Source organism: Globicephala melas, chromosome 11 (genome assembly GCF_963455315.2).
Source record: "Globicephala melas chromosome 11, mGloMel1.2, whole genome shotgun sequence".
NCBI classification, from domain to species: Eukaryota; Metazoa; Chordata; class Mammalia; order Artiodactyla; family Delphinidae; genus Globicephala; species Globicephala melas.
Window position 1 is genome coordinate 36,360,614 of NC_083324.2, and position 18,191 is coordinate 36,378,804.

Consider the following 18,191-nt stretch of genomic DNA (forward strand, 5'->3'; position numbering starts at 1 on the left):
TTCTGAAAAGAGGTGCTCCCTTCCAGCACACTGGGGAGCTGAAGGTCACCCAGTGCGTTTCCCCCTCCCCAGCCGCCTGCACCTGCACACCCTCAGCTCTGCGAAATGATCATCTCAGGGTGTTCTTTGTGAGGGGTTCCCAGCTCTTTACAAGTCCAGGGGAAAAGACAGAAGCCCCCACTTCCTGGGACCTCCCATATGACCCCAGGCAGGGTCGAGGCAGGGTGACTTCCAGACCCTTCCATTGGCCTGGATGTCTGCAGACACCCCTGAGCCTCACTCATGGGAGTTCACTACATATGCACGGTGTGTGTGCTGGTGCGGTCTCTGGGGCCGGGCAGGTGGGCACCTACATCATCCACCTCCTTGTGCAGGTTCTTAGCCAGGATGTCCAGCATGGAAGTGGCCAGGGCCTTGCACTTCTTGGACAGGCTCTGTTTGACGTTGTTGACGTTGACGTAGAAGGGACCGATGATGATGATGCTGGGCAACGAGCTGTCCAGGATCTCTTTCTCCTGCAGGTGGGTGAGCACCACCTCCCGCACCTCCTCGGCCGACGGGCATTGCGTCTGGAAGGCCCTGTGGACAGCGGGCACCCACGAGGGGCAGAGGGTGGTGAGAGGGTGAGTGGGGGTCACACAGACAGGCAGACACACTCTGACGCACCCACGCACTTGAGGAAGGTGCCAACATCATTGTTGTTCAGTTCCAGGTACTTTCTGTACTCCTTGGCGTAGGCCTGCAGTGGGATTATGGCCTTGCACACAGCATTGGCGATGACGGCCCGCAGCTCCTCCACCAGCAGCTCATGAAGCCCCACCGACTCCAGCAGGGGGTCACCGCTGATGAAGATGTCCTCCATCACCAGCTGTGGGGCAAGGTGGGGAGGCGCACAGAGCTGGATGAGCCACAGGGCAGGCGGGCAGAAGGGTTGGAGTGTGGTCCAAAGACTGAGTGAGCGGCAGCGTGGCCGAGCATAGACAGCATGGTGGGGGCAGGGCAGAGGGTCTGCTGCCACGTCTCTTAGATGAGGCTGTGGACTAATACAAGGCGGGAGGCCCAGGTGGCCCACCAAGGGACAGCATCTTCCTCTGCCTTGCCTGGCTCAGCTCAAGGCCAATGGGACAACCAGGTCACTGATGTCTCCGACTGACCAGCAAGGGACAGAAGAGGGGACTAGAGTTACAGCAGCTGTGGGGCCTGGGGTAGCAGGCTGTGCTGTGGTGACGAATGAGGACCTTTGAGAAGGGGTCCCGAGAGTGGAGGTCAGTCTCTGTCTACATCTTGAGTGGAAGAGAGAGGTCAGGAGCTGGATGGGATCTGGGTCAGACATGGCTGTGGCAGGAGTGGGTGAGCAAGCCTAGTTCCAATCGCAGGTCTGACCCTTAGCAGCTATGTGACTTTGGGCAAAACTTCTCCAAGCCTCATCTACAAAATGGGGATGTTAATGGTACCCAGCTCAGCTTGTGGTGAGGACTAAATGAGCTATTCAAGAATTAAAGGGCTGAGCACACTGCCAGCCATGATGAAGTTGAACTGCTCTGACACTGTGGCAGCACCCTGGCATAAGTGCCACTGTACCTTCTCCAGCTGGGGCACCGTGTGGGTGGCCAGGATGCCCTTGTCAAAGAGGTTGAGCAGAGAAGTCTCGAACTGCTCCAACGGCGTGCTGTAGTGCACCCCTGAGCTGTCCAGCACCAGGTCCACGATGAACAGGGGATTCTTGCGGGGCCTGCGGGGACAGTGGTCGGGCGGATTGTGGGCAGGGGCCTGAAGAGGGCTGCGCACAGGAAGCCCAGTCCCTGCCCTTGCTGCCGGCATTATGGCTCTGGAGCTTCTTCATGCACGAGACTTGCCTCTGCCCTCTTCCCAGAAACCTCCAAGTTACCAGAGAGAAAGACCCACACCAACCAGACAGGCTCCTCCATTCCTGCCACTTGCCCAGAGGCCCATGGGCACCAGGGAGAGGGAGAACGACCTCCACGCGGTCCTGAGGTCATCAGGGAAGGTTGGAGAGGCCCTGGGCACTTGTGGCGTCCATGCTCTCCCTGGGAGCCCACCATCCTTGGCTCCAGACACCCACTACATGCAACGACCTTCAAGCCTAGATCCCAGCCGAGCCTCCTCCGCACTCTGGATTGCCAACCACCCTGACCTCAAATGAGCATTTCAGACATTCCATGTTCCCTGACTCCCACCAGGGCTCAGTGGACCCCAGGAGTCAGCCTGGTCTCCTCCCCTGCCCTCTTCCTCCTACACATCCTCTCCCCAGCACTACAGCCTATTCACTGCCCCAAATCTGCCCTACCCAGCCCCATCACCCCTTTTCTAGACAATGGTAAGAGCCTTGGTCTCACTTCTCTTCTGCCTCTCTCATCCTCACAAACCCAGAGCATGGTTTTGGAATATAATTTGGATTGTTACTCCCCTCTGATGGCTGCTGACCACAATCGGAATAAATCCAGCCCCCAACCATGACCGCAGGAGGCTCTACATGGTCTGGCCTGGTCCTCGCAACCTCTCCCGAGTCATCCTGACCAAGCCCCCCTGCCTTTCCCTCTCCAGCCATAGCCACTGGCCTTTCCTTCCATGACGGCCCCAACTTTTCTCTTCCCTCCGTGCCTCCAGGTCCTCCAGCTGGTGCCCCCTCCCCACCATCCCCTCATGGCTGGTTTCCTCTGTCTCAGTTCTTGGTTCAGATGCCACCTCATCCCTGACCCCCTTGGCAACGTCCCCTCTCCTGGATATGTCAGAGCCCCTGCCGAGATCAGCAATGACTGTATCTGTTTATTTCTTTGATTGCTGTCTGTGCTCATGTGAGAGCAGGGGCCGCACCCCTCTTGTTCCCCTAGAACCCCACCTGGTTCATGGCAAGTGCTCAAAAAACATTTCTCAACTGAGGAACTCAGTGACAGAGATGGAAGTCACCAGAAGATATGCCAGGCAGAGCTCCTGGGACATTCCCCAGCAACCAGGGCAGGAGCCAGGCCCACCCTTGTGTCCAGGACCCAGCAGTGCTGGGCACCCTGCCCCTGGCTGCCCTGGCCCCCTGACCCTGTACCGCCCTAGCCATCAGCGCCTGACAAGGAACAGCTCTGGTGTCGACAGGTGCCTCTGCCCAGCCGAGCCCCACCTATAGGGGCTGTTTATGAAGTCTTCGCCCCAGACCATGTCATCGGTGCAGTCGAGCACGCTGCAGCAGGCATCGCTGATGAACTGCGCGAAGCTGGCGAGAGAGTTTTGCACCAGGAAGCGCAGTGTGTCCTGCAGCATGTACTTGAGCAGCTCCATCAGCCTGCGCAGCTTCGACATGAGGTACACCTCCCAGTTGGTCTCGTAGAGGTTGTACCAGCCCTTGCTCATGTCACGCAGGCTGCTGCGCATGACCACCTTGAGCGTGGTGATCCAGCTGTCCTTGAGGAACATCTGCACCTGCGGTGGCCACAAGTGGCATCATGTGGCTGCCTGCGGGGCGCACTGCCCACAGCCACCATGCTCAGGCACTCTCCAGACTCAGATGACCATGAAGGGATCTCCCCACAACCCCAACTTACTGCCAAGCCCTGCCAACCAACACCCCCTATGACCCCCAGGGACCAGGGCTTCTGGAGGTGGGGGGATGAGAGAGGGAGGGGCAGCAAAAGCAGGGCTTTCCCTCCAGCCAAGGGAGAGACACAGAGATACAGAGAATGAGGCAGAGAGAGAGAGATCGAGGCACAGAGTGGAGCAGAAAGGAGCTTTCCTCCTGGGCCCACTGGTGCCTGTCTCCCATGAGGCTACACCTCTCCCCCTCACACTCCCATGCTCAGGTAGATATGGGGGTGCATGGGGTTCCTGCTCCCCTTTCCAAGACTGGGAGTCTGCTTCAGAGGCCACCAGTGTTGGGATGGAAAAGGACTAGAAAGGGAGCCCAGCCTGGTTTTCCCTTTCTCTCTAAGATGAAACACCCGGTTGGCACCCGCCCCAGCTTCCCGCAAGGTCTAGGAAGAGGCAAGGCCTGGTTTTAAGGAAAGCAGGGGCTCTCGGCTGATCAACTCCGGGCTTCCCAGGGCCCCTGTCTGTGCCCATCAGCTCCGAGGCCCTGGCCCGCTATCACCCTCTGTGCCCTGGATGCCCACGCACCTGGGAGTAGGTCTGTGACTGGATTTGTTCGAACTCCTCTAAGCGGCTGTACTTGGAGAGGCTTGAGTGGAAGAGGGACATAGCGGTCACCTTGCTGCACTCGGCCCGCACTTTGCTGAGGGCCGTGATGACCTCCGACCGTGTGAGCAAGGACACGAAGGTGAAGTCTGCCTTCTGTTCCTGGAATGGGTACTGGGGGACACTCACCAGTCCTGCAGGGATGGGGGTCAAGGGCCAGTGTCAGATGGGCCTTGGATGTACCAGGGGTCAGGGCAGATCTACCAGGTATTGATGGAGGGAACAACTCCTGCCTCCTCCCTGGAAGAGACACCCATGTCCCTGGAACCCCTCTTTCCCCATGGCCTACCTGGGTGACCCCAAGGCTCCACAGTGAAGTGCCCACTCTGGGGTGGGTAAACCAATTCCCTCCAGGTCACTCTGGATCACAGGCCCCTTGAAGGTGGGTGAGAACCATGGGCTCCCTCCTCACTCCCTCCCAGCCAACCTGCACACAACCCCTGGGGCCCATCTGGGGCCTGCCCTGGAGCACCAAGAAAGGAAGACGTGGGCATCAGGCCCCTGGGAGTGCCCATGGTCTGCACCCCACCCCAGTTTCCTGGGTACCTCACACACATGGAAGCTGGGGCAGGGATCAGAGAGCTCCAAGCAAGGAGCTCTGAGACTCGGTCTGCCACATATCAAATGGAGCTGCAGCAGTGCCAACCTACTCTTGCTACTGGAGGAAGAAAAGGACTGCATGTCCCTAGGTCAGAAAATCAGAGCACTTTTCATCCACTTCTGGACAATTGCTTTCCTAGTCCATGTTTACCTTGCCACTTCTGCACTGCTCAGACTACTATTTTTAAAAGAGCCTTCGGGGACTTCCCTGGTGGTCCAGTGGGTAAGATTCTGCGCTCCCACTGCAGGGGGCCCAAGTTCGATACCTGGTCGGGGAACTAGATCCCACATGCGTGCCACAACTAAGAAGTCCACATGCCGCGACTAAAAAGATCCCACATGCTACAACTAAGACCGGGCACAGGGCTTCCCTGGTGGCACAGTGGTTGAGAGTCCGCCTGCTGATGCAGGGGACATGGGTTCGTGCCCCGGTCCGGGAAGATCCCACATGCTGCGGAGCGGCTGGGCCCGTGAGCCATGGCTGCTGAGCCTGCACGTCCAGAGCCTGTGCTCCACAACTGGAGAGGCCACACCAGTGAGAGGCCCGCGTACCGCCAAAAAAAAAAGACCGGGCACAGCCCATATAAATAAATAAATAATAAATATTTTTAAATTAAAATTAAAAAAATAATAAATCAAAGAGCTTTCTTCTACCCCACCCCCACAACCCCAACCCCCAGCTCTCCAGACAGGTAGGAAAAGAAGGTGATGAATGCTGGGGACAGGGGAGGTCCCAGAGGGAGGGGCAGGAGGGGCTCTGGCCGTGGGTGGCTGTGGGCCTGCCTCTGTCTAGCCAGCGTCACCTTGCTTGGGCACCTTCTCCTCCTCTTCCTCAGGCAGGGTCACATAGGAGAACGTCTTGGGCTTGGAGGAGACGATTTTGTCAAAGTTGATCTTGTTCATGCTGCGCTCGTAGTCCAGGTTCACTTCTCTCGAAAGATTGCTGAAGTGCTCCAGAACCCTGCCCATGTGGAGCAGAGAAGGCGGAATCAGGAGGGCTCCACCCCCCCGCCACAACACTGTGGGCCAGCTGGGCCCCAGGCTCTGGGGACATGAGTTTGGGGCATCCCTTCTGCATTCCTGGGCACACCTCCTACCTGGCCCCCAGCCACCAGCACCCGTCGTGCCTCTTCTATGCCACCCCCGCCCCCAGGATCACATCAGTCCCTGAGTCTGCCCATTTTGCTTCCCACTCTTCACTGACCTCTCTGCCTCCGCCTCTTGCCCCCTTAAAACCCATTTTCCACTTGGCAGGAAAAAAAAAGATATTTTAAACATGTAAATGGTCAAGCCGGTCCTCTGCTCAAAGCCCTTCCCTGACTCCTCTCACACTGCAGGCCCGTGAACGCGTTCCTTCTTAACACCTGTGCCTGCCTCATGGCGTCCGGCCTCCGTCTCCAGTGTCTCCCAGGCTACAGCACCCTCTCTGGTCCACTCCGGCTGCATTAACCCCCTACTGCTCCTCACATCCCCCAGACGTGTCTCCACCTTTCAGCTTTGACACCATTGTTCCCTCAACCAGAATTCTCTTCTCCCCTTGCACTGCAGGCCTCAGCTCAAATGTTCACCCCAGCGAGGCCTTTCCTCACCACCTGATGTAAAGCAGCCCCTCCAAGACATCTCTATTTCCTTACCTTGCTCTGTCATCACAGTACCCATCAGAACCCAGACACCCAGCTTTCTCACTGCCTGTCTTCCTGGCTAGACCGAGAGCCCTTTGTTGGGGGCGCTCACCACTGTGCCCCAGTCCTGGCACAAGATAGGTACCTGCCACACACGTGGCTGGCCGCCTGAGGGATATCCATTGCCTCCTAACTGCACCTCACTTTTGCTCCAGATTTATTCCTTTCTCACATGACTCAGGGGAAGATGAACCATCCCCAGCTCCAGGGGTATATCTCAACTAGTCTACGTCAATCCTGGTGGGGCTGGGTCCCGACTGTAATTGTTTAGGAGTGGCTACAGGACCCAGTTGTGACTGACCAGTGACTGATGCAGAGATATAGAATCAAGCCCCCTTGTCCTGTCTCCCTCAAGACAAACTCTGTGTTGTCATTCATGCTCCAGAATTCCCTGTGGGATCAGAGGCTAGCTTCTCCTAAAACCCCACCTCTGCCTAGATGCTTCCTCCATCTTATCCTGCCTCCTTCACTTGCTTGTAGATTCTCCTGAGAGGACTGCATCAAAAAATCACTTGTACGTGAATCCCTGAAACAGGCTCTATTTCTAGGGAATCTAATCCACAGCAGGAGTCAATGGACTCTGGACCTTGTGCTTCTGAAACTGCTGCTGCCATCTTCCCTGAGAACAAAGCCAGCAGACACCAGACAGAGCCCTGAGGTCCAAGCCTGAGATGTCCTGCATCAGATTTCTTGTTACATGTAAAGAAATGAATTTCCCTGTTTTCTAAGCCAATCTGAGCCAAGCATCTTTGTAATTTATAGCCAAAGATACTCTAAATGATATAAAACTCAAGAAATGGAATTCTGGACAACCATGATAACAATGGCCACATCAATTCAACTCTCCCAGCACACTTTTTAAAAAAAGAGAAGAGGAAAAGAAAAGCAAGAAAAACAAATAGCACTACCCAAAACGTACACCTTTAGCATAACTAGAATAAAGAGAATGTCCAAACTCACATTATCTTCAAGTAGAAAAATAAACATCAACTCCCAGTGCACTCTCACTCACACTGCAGCTGCAAGCCTTCATGGAGAACAAGGGCAGTCTGGGAAAAACTGTGCAGAAGAGTGGTGTATGGTAGCCCCCATATGGACCTAAAATCCTTCCAGAAAGAGAAAGTCTCTCCTAACTGCAAAAACAAGAGTCCTGGTAAATCACAGCACTTACTAAAAGGAAGGGATTTAGCTGCATGCGTTCAAGGTAGGATTCTCTGAAAGGCATGACTTATGAGGGGGGAAAGTAAGAGGAAAGAATAGGAATCCTTTGGAGATTGGAGGGTGAGGGAGAAAGAAACAAAAGTGAAAAGTAGAGTCCTGCAAGAGAGAACAAAAAATTTGGAGGACACATGACCCTTCTCCCCAACACCCGCCCCCCTACATGGCCATTTATTAAAAAATAAATAAATAAATAAAAACAGTTTGCTATACTAACAGAGGAGGGCGCCCTGGGACTAGAAATCTTGTAAATCTTTACAAATCAATGAAATAGGTAGGTGAAAGGCTACATTTATATAAAGCTACTATAAGAAAAAGAAAGAAAACACCTTAATTGATGAAAATTCTCACACCCCGCAAAAAAAGACAAAGGAGAAGAAAACTAACACAACACTTCAAACTAAAGTAAATCTCTTCAAAGTATTTGGGCATATGAAAAATAAAACATAGAAATAGGCAAATAACAGGAAGAAAAGAAACGATATTTAATTGGACTCGGGAAAAAAATGGAAGAAACTAAATTATCTTATGAAGGAAAGCTAAATTACAAGTTGGCCATAGAATAATACAGTCAAATTAAAAAGTTAATAAAATACATTTAAGAAAGTCACGAATAAAACCAAGAGAATGAAAATTAGAAAAAGAAAGAACAGAAAAGGATCAGAAAGTAGTTGAATTAGAAACAAAGAAGAAGCAACACAACAGATAGATAAATGGATAGATAGATAGTATGGAGTCTCTGATGAAGAGAAACAAAACAATGGAACAGAACTAATATTTAAAACTACAATTCAAGAATATTTTCCAGAAATAAAAGAATATCTGAATTTATACATTTAAAAGGCCCATTGTGTACTTGGGAAAAAATATCAGAATGATCAACTCTAGGACATACCCTAGTAAAATGATTAGACTTTAAAGACGAAAAAAAAAAAAAATCTCCAAGGTCTCCAAGAAAAAAAAAAATCAAACAACTTACAAGAGAAGGGGACTTTGACATCAGATGTCTCAAAAGCAACATACAAAGCAAGACAACAAGAGTTGTCTATGCAAATATATTTTTAAAACTAGGTAACATGGATAATTTTCTAGAGAAACAAAGTATACCAAAATTGACTCCATTAGAAAAAAGAAAGCTTAAAAAGATCAAATACCTGTAGAAAAATAAAGTTATAGAAAAACTAGAAAAGCCCCATGTCCAAATGGTTTTACAAAAGAATGACCACACAGCCCCAATGCAACATAAATTGCTCCAGAGTACTGAAAAAGATGGAAAATGTCAAAATTCTTTATATGAAGCAAGTATAACTTTGCTTCAAACCTGTATAAAGAAATACAAAAAAAAATTGCAAGCCAGTATCACATATCAATGATAAAGTTCTAAATAGCATATTAATGGACAAAATCTAATACCACATTAAAAATGATACACTAGAGGGGTGGGATAGGGAGGGTGGGAGGGAGACGCAAGAGGGAAGAGATATGGGAACATATGTATATGTATAACTGATTCGCTTTGTTATAAAACAGAAACTAACACACCATTGTAAAGCAATTATACTCCAATAAAGATGTTAAAAAAAATGATACACCATGGCTAAGTGGGATTTATTAAAGGATTGCAAGGTTGTCTCAATATTAGCAAATCAATTAATATAATTCACCATGTGAATAGATCTAAGGAGACAAACATATGATTATCTCCATGGGTACTTAAATAGCCTGTGACAAAAAAAAATTTAAGAAAATAGAAATCAACAGCTACATTATTAAATAAACAAAACCCTAAAGCTAGCATTTTTCTTAAGGCATAAACACTAGAGGTATTTCCACTAATTTTAGGAACAAGGTAATGAAGCCTACTATCTCCACTACTATTCAATATTGTACTGGAGGTATTAGAAAATGCAATTAGACAAGAGAAAGTAATTAGAGGAATAAGAATTGGAAAATAATAAGTAAAACTATCTCTATTTACAGATAGTGTGCACTTAGAAAGTCCCAGAGAATCAATGATAAACTCAAACATTAAATGATTTTAGGAAGGTAACAGGATGTAAATTGGCATAAAGAAATCAATCAATAGATGTAAAAGTAGAGAAAGCCCATTTATAATAGCAACAAAGAAGATAAAATACTTAGAAATATGCAAAACCTATATGAAAAAATCTTTAAAGCACTACTGAAAGATACAGAAGTAGACTTGAACAAATGGACAAACATTCCTTGTTCTTGGATAGTACAATTCAGGATCCCAAAGATGTCAGCTATACCTAAGGTAATTTAAAAATATAATGCTATCACAATAAAAATACCAAGCGTTTTAAAAATACAGCTAGACAAGTTGATACTAAAGCTCACATGAGGAAATAAGCGTGCAAAATCCCTATCAAAATCCCAACAACTTTTTTTGCAGAAAGAGAAAAATTCATCCCAAAATTCATATGGAATCTCAAGGGACCCCCAAATAGCCAAAACAAACTTGAAAAAGAACAAAGTGGGAAGACTCACACTTTTCAGTTTCAAAACTAATTACAAACCTACAGTAATCAAAATATGTGGTACTGGAATAAAGACAGACTGAGAGACCAATGGAATAGAAAAGACAACCCAAAAATAAAACCTCATATATATATAGTCAAATGATTTTCAACAAGGGTGCCAACATCATTCAATGGGGAAAAAGACAGCCTTTTCAACACATTGTCCTGGGAAAACTGCATATTCACATGCAAAAGAATGAACTTGGACCCTTACCTAAGACCATATGCAAAATTTAACTCAAAATGGATCAAAGATCTGAACATAAGATCTAACACTGTAAAATTCTTAAAAGAACACATGGAAGAAAGCTTCACGACATTGGATTTGGTAATGATTTCTTATACATGACACAAAGTCACAAGCAATAAGGAAAAATAGACAAATTGGACGTCACCAAAATGAAAACCTTTGTGTCCTAGTTACACAAAGGACACTATCAACAGAATAAAAAGGCAACCCATGGAATGGGAGAAAATATCTTCAAATCACATATCTGATAAGGGATTAATATCCAAAGTATATAAAGAACTAAAATGCAACAACAAAAAAACAACTGGGGACTTCCCTGGGGGTCCAGTGCTTAAGAATCCACCTTCCAAAGCAGGGGACATGGGTTAGATCCCTGGTCAGGGAACTAAGATCCCACATGCCACAGGGCAACTAAGCCCGTGCGCCACAACTAGAGAGGCCGTGTGCCACAACTAAAGAGAAGCCCATGCGCTGCAACGAAAGATCCCACGTGCCAAAACTAAGACCCAACACAGCCATAACTAAATAAATAAATAAATAAATAAATAAATAAATAAATAAATACAACTAGATTTGAATATAGGCAAAAGAATTTGAATACACATTTCTCCAAAGAAGAATATACAAATAGCCGATAAGCGCATGAAAAGAAGTGCTTAACATCACTAATCATTAGGAAAATGCAAATAAAAATCACAAGGAGATACCACTTCACATCCTTTAGGATGGCTACTCTAAGGAAAAAAAAAAACAGAAAATAGAAAGTGTCAGTGAGGATATGGAGAAATTTGAACCCTTGTGCCCTGCTGCTAGGAATGTAAAATGGTACAGCTGCTATGGAAAACATGTTGGTGGTTTCTCAAAAAATTAAAAATAGGGCTTTGCCGATGCCACCCGAAGCCAGCCTGCACTACCCCACCATGGTCAACCCCACAGTGTTCTTTGACATTCACTGTTGATGTCACCTTGGACCATGTCTCATTTGAACTGTTTGCAGACAAAGTTCCATAGACAGCAGAAAACTTGAGTGTTCTGAGCACTGAGGAGAAAGGATTTGGTTATAAAGGTCCCTACTTTCACAGAACTATTCCAGGGTTTATGTACCAGGGTGGTGACTTCACATGCCATAATGGCACTGGCAGCAAGTTATCTACAAGGAGAAATTTGATAATAAGCATCACTCTGAAGCATATGGGTCTTCACATCTTGTACATGGCAAATTGTGGACCCACATAAATGGTTCCCAGTTTTTCATCTACACTACCAAGACTGGGTGGTTGGGTGGCAAGCACGTGGTCTTTAGCAAGGTGAAAGAGGGCATGAATATTGTGAAAACCATGGAGTGCTTTGGGTCCAGGTTTGGCAAAACCAGCAAGAAGCTCACCATTTCTGACTGTGGATAACTAATAAATTTGACTTGTATTGTATCTTAACTACCAGACCATTCCTTCTCTCATTTGCTCATGATAGCCTATAATCTTTGTGTTCTCACTGCAGTTTTTTGGGTTCCAAGTTTTCCTTATCCCCTTCCAAGTCTAGCTGGATTACGGAGTTAAGTTTATGATTATGAAACAAAAACTAAACAACAACAAATAGAATTACCATATGATCTAATAATTCTGCTTCTGGGTTTATACCCAAAAGAACAGAAAGCAGGGACATGAAGTTATCTTTGTATACCCATGTTCACAGCAGTATTATTCATAATAGCCAAAAGATGGGAGCAATCAAGTGTCTATCAACAGATGAATGGATAAACAAAATGTGGTATATATGTACAATGGAATATTATTCAGCCTTAAAAAGGAAGAGAATTCTGACACGTGCTACAACATGGATGATACTGAAAGACATTATGCTAAGTGAAGAAAGGATTCGCAAAAGGATAAGTATATATGATTCTACTCATATGAGGTACTTAGGGTAGTCAAATTCAGAAAGTACAATAGAATGGTGGTTGCCAGGAGCTGGGGGAGAGGGGAATGGGTCTTATAGTTTAATTGGTACAAAGTTTCACTTTGGGATGATGAATATTCTATGGATAGATGGTAGTGATGGTTGGACAACAATATGGATGTACTTAATGCCACTGAGCTGTACACTTAAAAATAGTTAAAATGGTGAATTTTATATTATGTATATTTTACCATATACATAATGGCCCTACAAGAGATTAAAATATACTGTAAAATATCTATAATTAAAACTGTAGGGGCTTCCCTGGTGGCGCAGTGGTTGAGAGTCCGCCAGCCGATGCAGGGGACGAGGGTTCGTGCCCTGGTCCGGGAAGATCCCACATGCCACGGAGCGGCTGGGCCCGTGAGCCATGGCCACTGAGCCTGCACGTCCAGAGCCTGTGCTCCGCAACGGGAGAGGCCACAACAGTGAGAGGCCCGCGTACCGCAAAAAAATAAAAATAAAAAAACTGTAGTGGACGTCCCTGGTGGAGCAGTGGTTAAGAATCCGCCTGCCAATGCAGGGGACACGAGTTCGAACCCTGGTCTGGAAAGATCCCACATACCACGGAGCAACTAAGCCCGTGCACCACAACTACTGAGCCTGCGCTCTAGAGCCCACGCACCACAACTACTGAGCCCGCGTACTACAGTACTGAAGCCTGCGTGTCTAGAGCCTGTGCTCCACAACAAGAGAAGCCACCGCAATGAGAAGCCCTCACACCGTAATGAAGAGTAGCCCCCGCTCACCGCAAATAGAGAAAGCCCGCGTGCAGCCATAAATAAATAAATAAATAAATAAATAAAAACTGTAGTACGAGGACTTCCCTGGCAGCGCAGTGGTTAAGAATCCACCTGCCAAAAAAAAAAAAAAAAGAATCCGCCTGCCAATGCAGGCAACACGGGTTCAATCCCTGGTCTGGGAAGATCCCACATGCCACAGAGCAGCTAAGCCAGTGCACCACAACTACTGAGACCGCGAGCCACAACTACTGAAGCCTGCGTGCCTAGAGCCCGTGCTCCACAAGCCACTGTAATGAGAAGCACGCACACTGCAAGAGTAGCCCCCACTCACTGCAACTAGAGAAAGCCCGCACACAGCAGCGAAGACCGAATGCAGCCAAAAATAAATAAATAAAAATAAATAAATCTATTTAAAAAATTATAGAAAAGAAAACTGTAGTACGAGTGCATAAATGGACAAACAGAACAATGGAATAGAACAGAAAATCCAGAAATAGACCCAAGTACACATGGAAATTAGTGTATGATAAAGGTGGCCTCTCAAATCTCTGTGTCATAGATGGAGGTTTCAATAAATGTTGATGGGTAATAATAAACCATTTAATAAATGTTAGTTAGCCATTTGGAAAAAGATAAAATTGGATCCATACCACATACCATACATAAGGATGAATCAAGGATATAAAAGGCAAAAACATGAAACCATACAAGTTCTAGAAGAAAACCTCAATATAGGGAAGGACTTTCTAACTATGACTCAAAATCCAGATGCAATAGAAGAAATGATTAATAAAACTGTTTACGTACTTTTAAAGTTATATTGCAAAGATTACTATAAGAAAAGTCAATATACAACTGACAAACCAGGAGAAAACATTTACAACATACATCACAGATAATGAACCAATATCCTTGGGACTTCCCTGGTTGTGCAGTGGTTAAGAATCTACCTGCCAATGCAAGGAACATGGTTCAATCCCTGGTCTGGGAAGATCCCACATGCCGCAGAGCGACTAAGCCTGTGCGCCACAACTACTGAGCCTGTGCTCTAGGGCCCGTGAGCCACAACTACTGATCCCATATGCCACAACTACTGAGGCCCACGCACCTAGAGTCTGTGCTCCACAAGAGAAGCCACCACAGTGAGAAGCCCACACACCGCAACAAAGAGTAGACCCCGCTCGCCACAACTAGAGAAAGCCTGCGGGCAGTAACGAAGACCCAACGCAGCCCAAAATTAATTAATTAATTAATTAATTTTTAAAAGAACCAATATCCTTAATATATAAAGAACTCATAACATTAGAGGGAAAATACCCCAAAAACCTAAGAGAAAAAAATGGGCAAAAAATATGGACAGGTCACAAAAAGATATAAAACTTGTCCTTAATCATATGAAAAGATTGAAAAGACATTCAGCCTCATTTATAATACTTACAGACTTACCTTCCAGACTGGCAAAAAATTAAATTGTATAACAACGCACTCTTGGCAAGGGGGTAGGGAAACAGGCACTCTCACACATTGCTGGTGGGCACGCAAAATCCTTATGGAGGAAAATGTGGTGATACCTAACAAAAGTACAGTGAGTACTCATCTTTTGACCTTGCAATTCCACTTCTCAGAATATACACTATATAAAGCTATACCTCCATCAATATGAATATACAAGTGCACAAAATTATTCATTGTAGCATTGTTTGTAATTGCAAACTACTGGAAATTACCTAAATGCCTATGTATTAGAGAATGGTTGAATAAACCATGATACATAGATAAAAAAAGTTTAAAGAATATATGATATGATATAAAATAAATAAATAACGTATATATCTTAGATCTATCTGCTCTAAGGACTTCAAAGTGTTGATTTCCCAGTAGCAATGAGCACATCTTAATGTCAAAATCTTAGCTTCTAAATACCATTCCCCACCAAGAGGAACCAGGGTTCCTTGGGAAAACAGCTGATTTCAGGGCTGGGTCTGGGAAAGTAAGATGAGCCTGGAACTTCTTGCTGTGCCAGAAAGTAAAAGCATACTCAATGAACAATAAGAACATATCAAATGGACACAGGAATCAGCCTGAAGAGGCTCCCACTGGCCAAAGCTGGGACAATTTGATCATCAAAATTAAAAATGGTAGTAACAGATTATAACCCTTGGAATAAAATTAAGAATCCATGAGTCCATATTGATATGAGAGATCTGGAGATGAACAAGAAATTGTTTGGGGCCCAAGAAATCCATAATGCAGTGGGCAAGACAGCCTCAAACAGATGAGCATGGAGAGAGCATCCCCCCTCCCCCACTGGGCAGCACTACTTTTCCACTGGACAGCTCCCTGGAGGAGGTGCTGCTCTGGTGTGGGAAAGGGTCTGGGGGAGGTACTCACGAGGGCCCTTTGCGCATCCGAGGTGTGCTCATGGCCCACTGCTTGATCTTGCTCAGGCTCTGCTCACTGATGAGCCGCTGGCCCTCGGAGGGCATACAGTCCACATACAGGTTGTATAGCAGCAGCGCCTCTGTGTTCTTGCGCAGGGCGTTGGCCTGGACCACACGTTGTGTGAACACACGTGGGTCCTCAGCACAGAAGAGAAGCTGGATCCTTGGCACCCAGTACTGGCAGATCAGGAGGGGCGGCCTTCCTGGGGTCGGGTGGAGGGAGAAAGGAACATGCAGTGGGGCCCTCTGGGCAGGAGCACTGGGTTCCAGGCTGGCTCTGCCACTGATGCATGGTGGCTCTGAGCAAGTGACCCCATCACATCTGTGAAATGGGTATGACAACACTCCCTGAACTGCCCACGTCACAGGTTGTCATGGATGGATGTGAAAGTTCTTTGTAAACTGTAAAAAGCTGTGTACAGACAAGGAGTTATACAGGGGTGGCCATTCAATTGCCCATTCCTGATGCGACACCCAGGGCAGACATCTTTAATTGTTGGGCCTCAGGCTCCTTCTCAAGATGACACTGAAAGCAGCACTGCCAGCTGCTCAGAGTTGGCATATCAAATAATGGCCAATTGTCCTTCCTGGGGTCTCTGAGTGATGCGTCCTCTGGTTCTCACTGGTTGGGGGACAGACAGCCCCAGGACAACAGAGCAAGGGGGCATTCAGACCCGAGCTGGCTATACCCTGCGCAGGGGTTGGCCTCAGTCACAGGCCAGGCCGGGCCTGAGCTGGGGGTCTGCCTGAGGCAGGGGCAGAGACCTCGTACCTTCGGCCGTTACCCCTCCATTCAGGATGGGCTTCCCCATCTCATCTCGCACCAAACCATCCTTATTCGTCTTGTGCACTAGGTACAGCTTCTTCTCCTTGTCATAGTCCAGGACGCCGACATCGCACCATTTGTACGTCAGCTTCTGACTCTTGGGGTCCTCTGAAACAGGAGGGGTGCCCATCAGTGCTCCCTGCCATAGGGTGGGAAAAGGCCCCTGCATGTGGGCAGTGGATGCTAGGAAAGGTCTCAGTGGTCACTAGTCTGGCCTCTCTCCCACCATGCTGACCCCCACCCTCTGGCTGCAGCAGAGTGGGGAGCCTACTTCCTTCCAGCTGGGCTTGACTCTTGGGAACCAGGCAGGTCTCTCTGCCCTGATGCTCTGCATGACTCCATCAGGGCAGAGAGAGACACAGGCCAGCAGGGCTGGGACAGGAGGCAGGAAAGCCCCAAGCAAACAGGGGCTTGTTTGCTTAGTCCTTGTTTGCCTAGCCCTGTTGAGGATCTAGGTGTAGAGCTCATCACGTCTGAACTGGACCTCTTCAAGGCCCGAGGGAAGCCCTTAGGCTGCATGTGGCAGCTGAGCCCCCGGGCTGCTCCCATCAGGGCAGGGCAGGGTAGAAGACTGCTTCCCTGCAATGGCCTCAAAGTGGGCCTCAGGGGCTGTTTGGCCAGGATGGGCCTCCCACCCTCTCCCTGGGCTGAAAGCCTTTGACTACTCCAGCTCACCTCTTGCCACTGCCTCCCTCACTCATTCCTCTCCAGCCACACTGGATGTCTGGCTATTCCTATGACTTTGTAGCTTGCTCCTGCCTCAGGGCCTTAGCATTGGCTGTGCCCTCTGCCTGGAACAGTCTTCATCCAGGTCACCTCGATGCTGGCTTGTTCCCTGCTCAAGCGGCTTCTCCTTGTAGAAGCATCTCTGCCTAAAATAGCACCTTTGCCCCAGGCACTTTCTGATTTGTTACCTTGCTTGTGTGTCTCACAGAGCTTAAAGTCATATTGTGTATGCATCTTCTCCAGGCTGGAATTCCAAAGAAATGCTCCCACTGACTGATGCCAGGTAGATAAGTAAAGGAGGCTGCTGTGGGATATACCTCACCAGCTTTGGCTCTGTTTTGCTTTTCCCTTCTCTTCCTAATTAGTTTCCTTTTTGAAAATGCTGACCTTGTCTTGACTCAGCTTAAAGGAAAAGATGTCACAAGAAGCCCCTAGCAGAAAGCAGAGTCTGGCAGAAACGCTCCACCATTAGTGCTGCCACCCAGGGCCAGGGCCCATATGAAGCAGTGCAAGCAGAAGCACTTCAGGGAAGCCACTACCTGGTACATTTAAGGTTAATACAGCCCCAAACCTTCTGGTTTTATCACCAGGAATTGGAGATCTGGGAACAATTGAGTTAAATTATTTTTGTAATTAAGTCCAAAGTAAAGGGAACATTCTGGGTTTCTTACCTAGTTCAAAGAAATTGATTCTAGCATTTACATGTTTTTAAACTGAAACATAAACTTACAGCTTGCACAACGGACTCGCTGTGGGCCCCCTGGAGGCTGAGCAGTCTGAAAACCAGCATGGCTCTCACAATCCTATCTCCCGCCTGGGCGCTGGCCCACTGGGCCCACTCCCCACTCCACAGCGGCATATCCATGCACTGGGCAGGGAGCAGAGAGGCCTTCGCCCTGCACATGGGGACAGCCACCTCCAATCCCATAACCCAGACCTTCCTAGGATGCCTACATAGAGAGTAGTCATGCCAGCCATGGTGGCAGGCCAGGGTGGTGACCGTGGA

The 18,191-nt window shown here is 47.8% G+C and overlaps 1 protein-coding gene and 1 pseudogene across 1 annotated transcript in view; one reads left to right on the forward strand and one right to left on the reverse strand.

The window, feature by feature from the left end:
• DNAH1 (dynein axonemal heavy chain 1) overlaps nucleotides 1-18,191 on the reverse strand; it is a 71,874-nt gene that overhangs the window by 47,457 nt on the left and 6,226 nt on the right. Inside the window, exons 6-13 of the mRNA XM_030867371.2 lie at nucleotides 16,406-16,567; nucleotides 15,584-15,836; nucleotides 5,604-5,761; nucleotides 4,123-4,334; nucleotides 3,134-3,432; nucleotides 1,582-1,732; nucleotides 675-868; nucleotides 354-579 (exon numbers count right to left, since the gene is read on the reverse strand). Of these exons, the coding sequence (XP_030723231.1) occupies nucleotides 354-579; nucleotides 675-868; nucleotides 1,582-1,732; nucleotides 3,134-3,432; nucleotides 4,123-4,334; nucleotides 5,604-5,761; nucleotides 15,584-15,836; nucleotides 16,406-16,567 (1,655 nt within the window). The remainder of the gene's footprint in view (nucleotides 1-353; nucleotides 580-674; nucleotides 869-1,581; nucleotides 1,733-3,133; nucleotides 3,433-4,122; nucleotides 4,335-5,603; nucleotides 5,762-15,583; nucleotides 15,837-16,405; nucleotides 16,568-18,191) is intronic.
• On the forward strand, nucleotides 11,414-11,896 carry LOC115858953 (peptidyl-prolyl cis-trans isomerase A pseudogene; annotated as a pseudogene).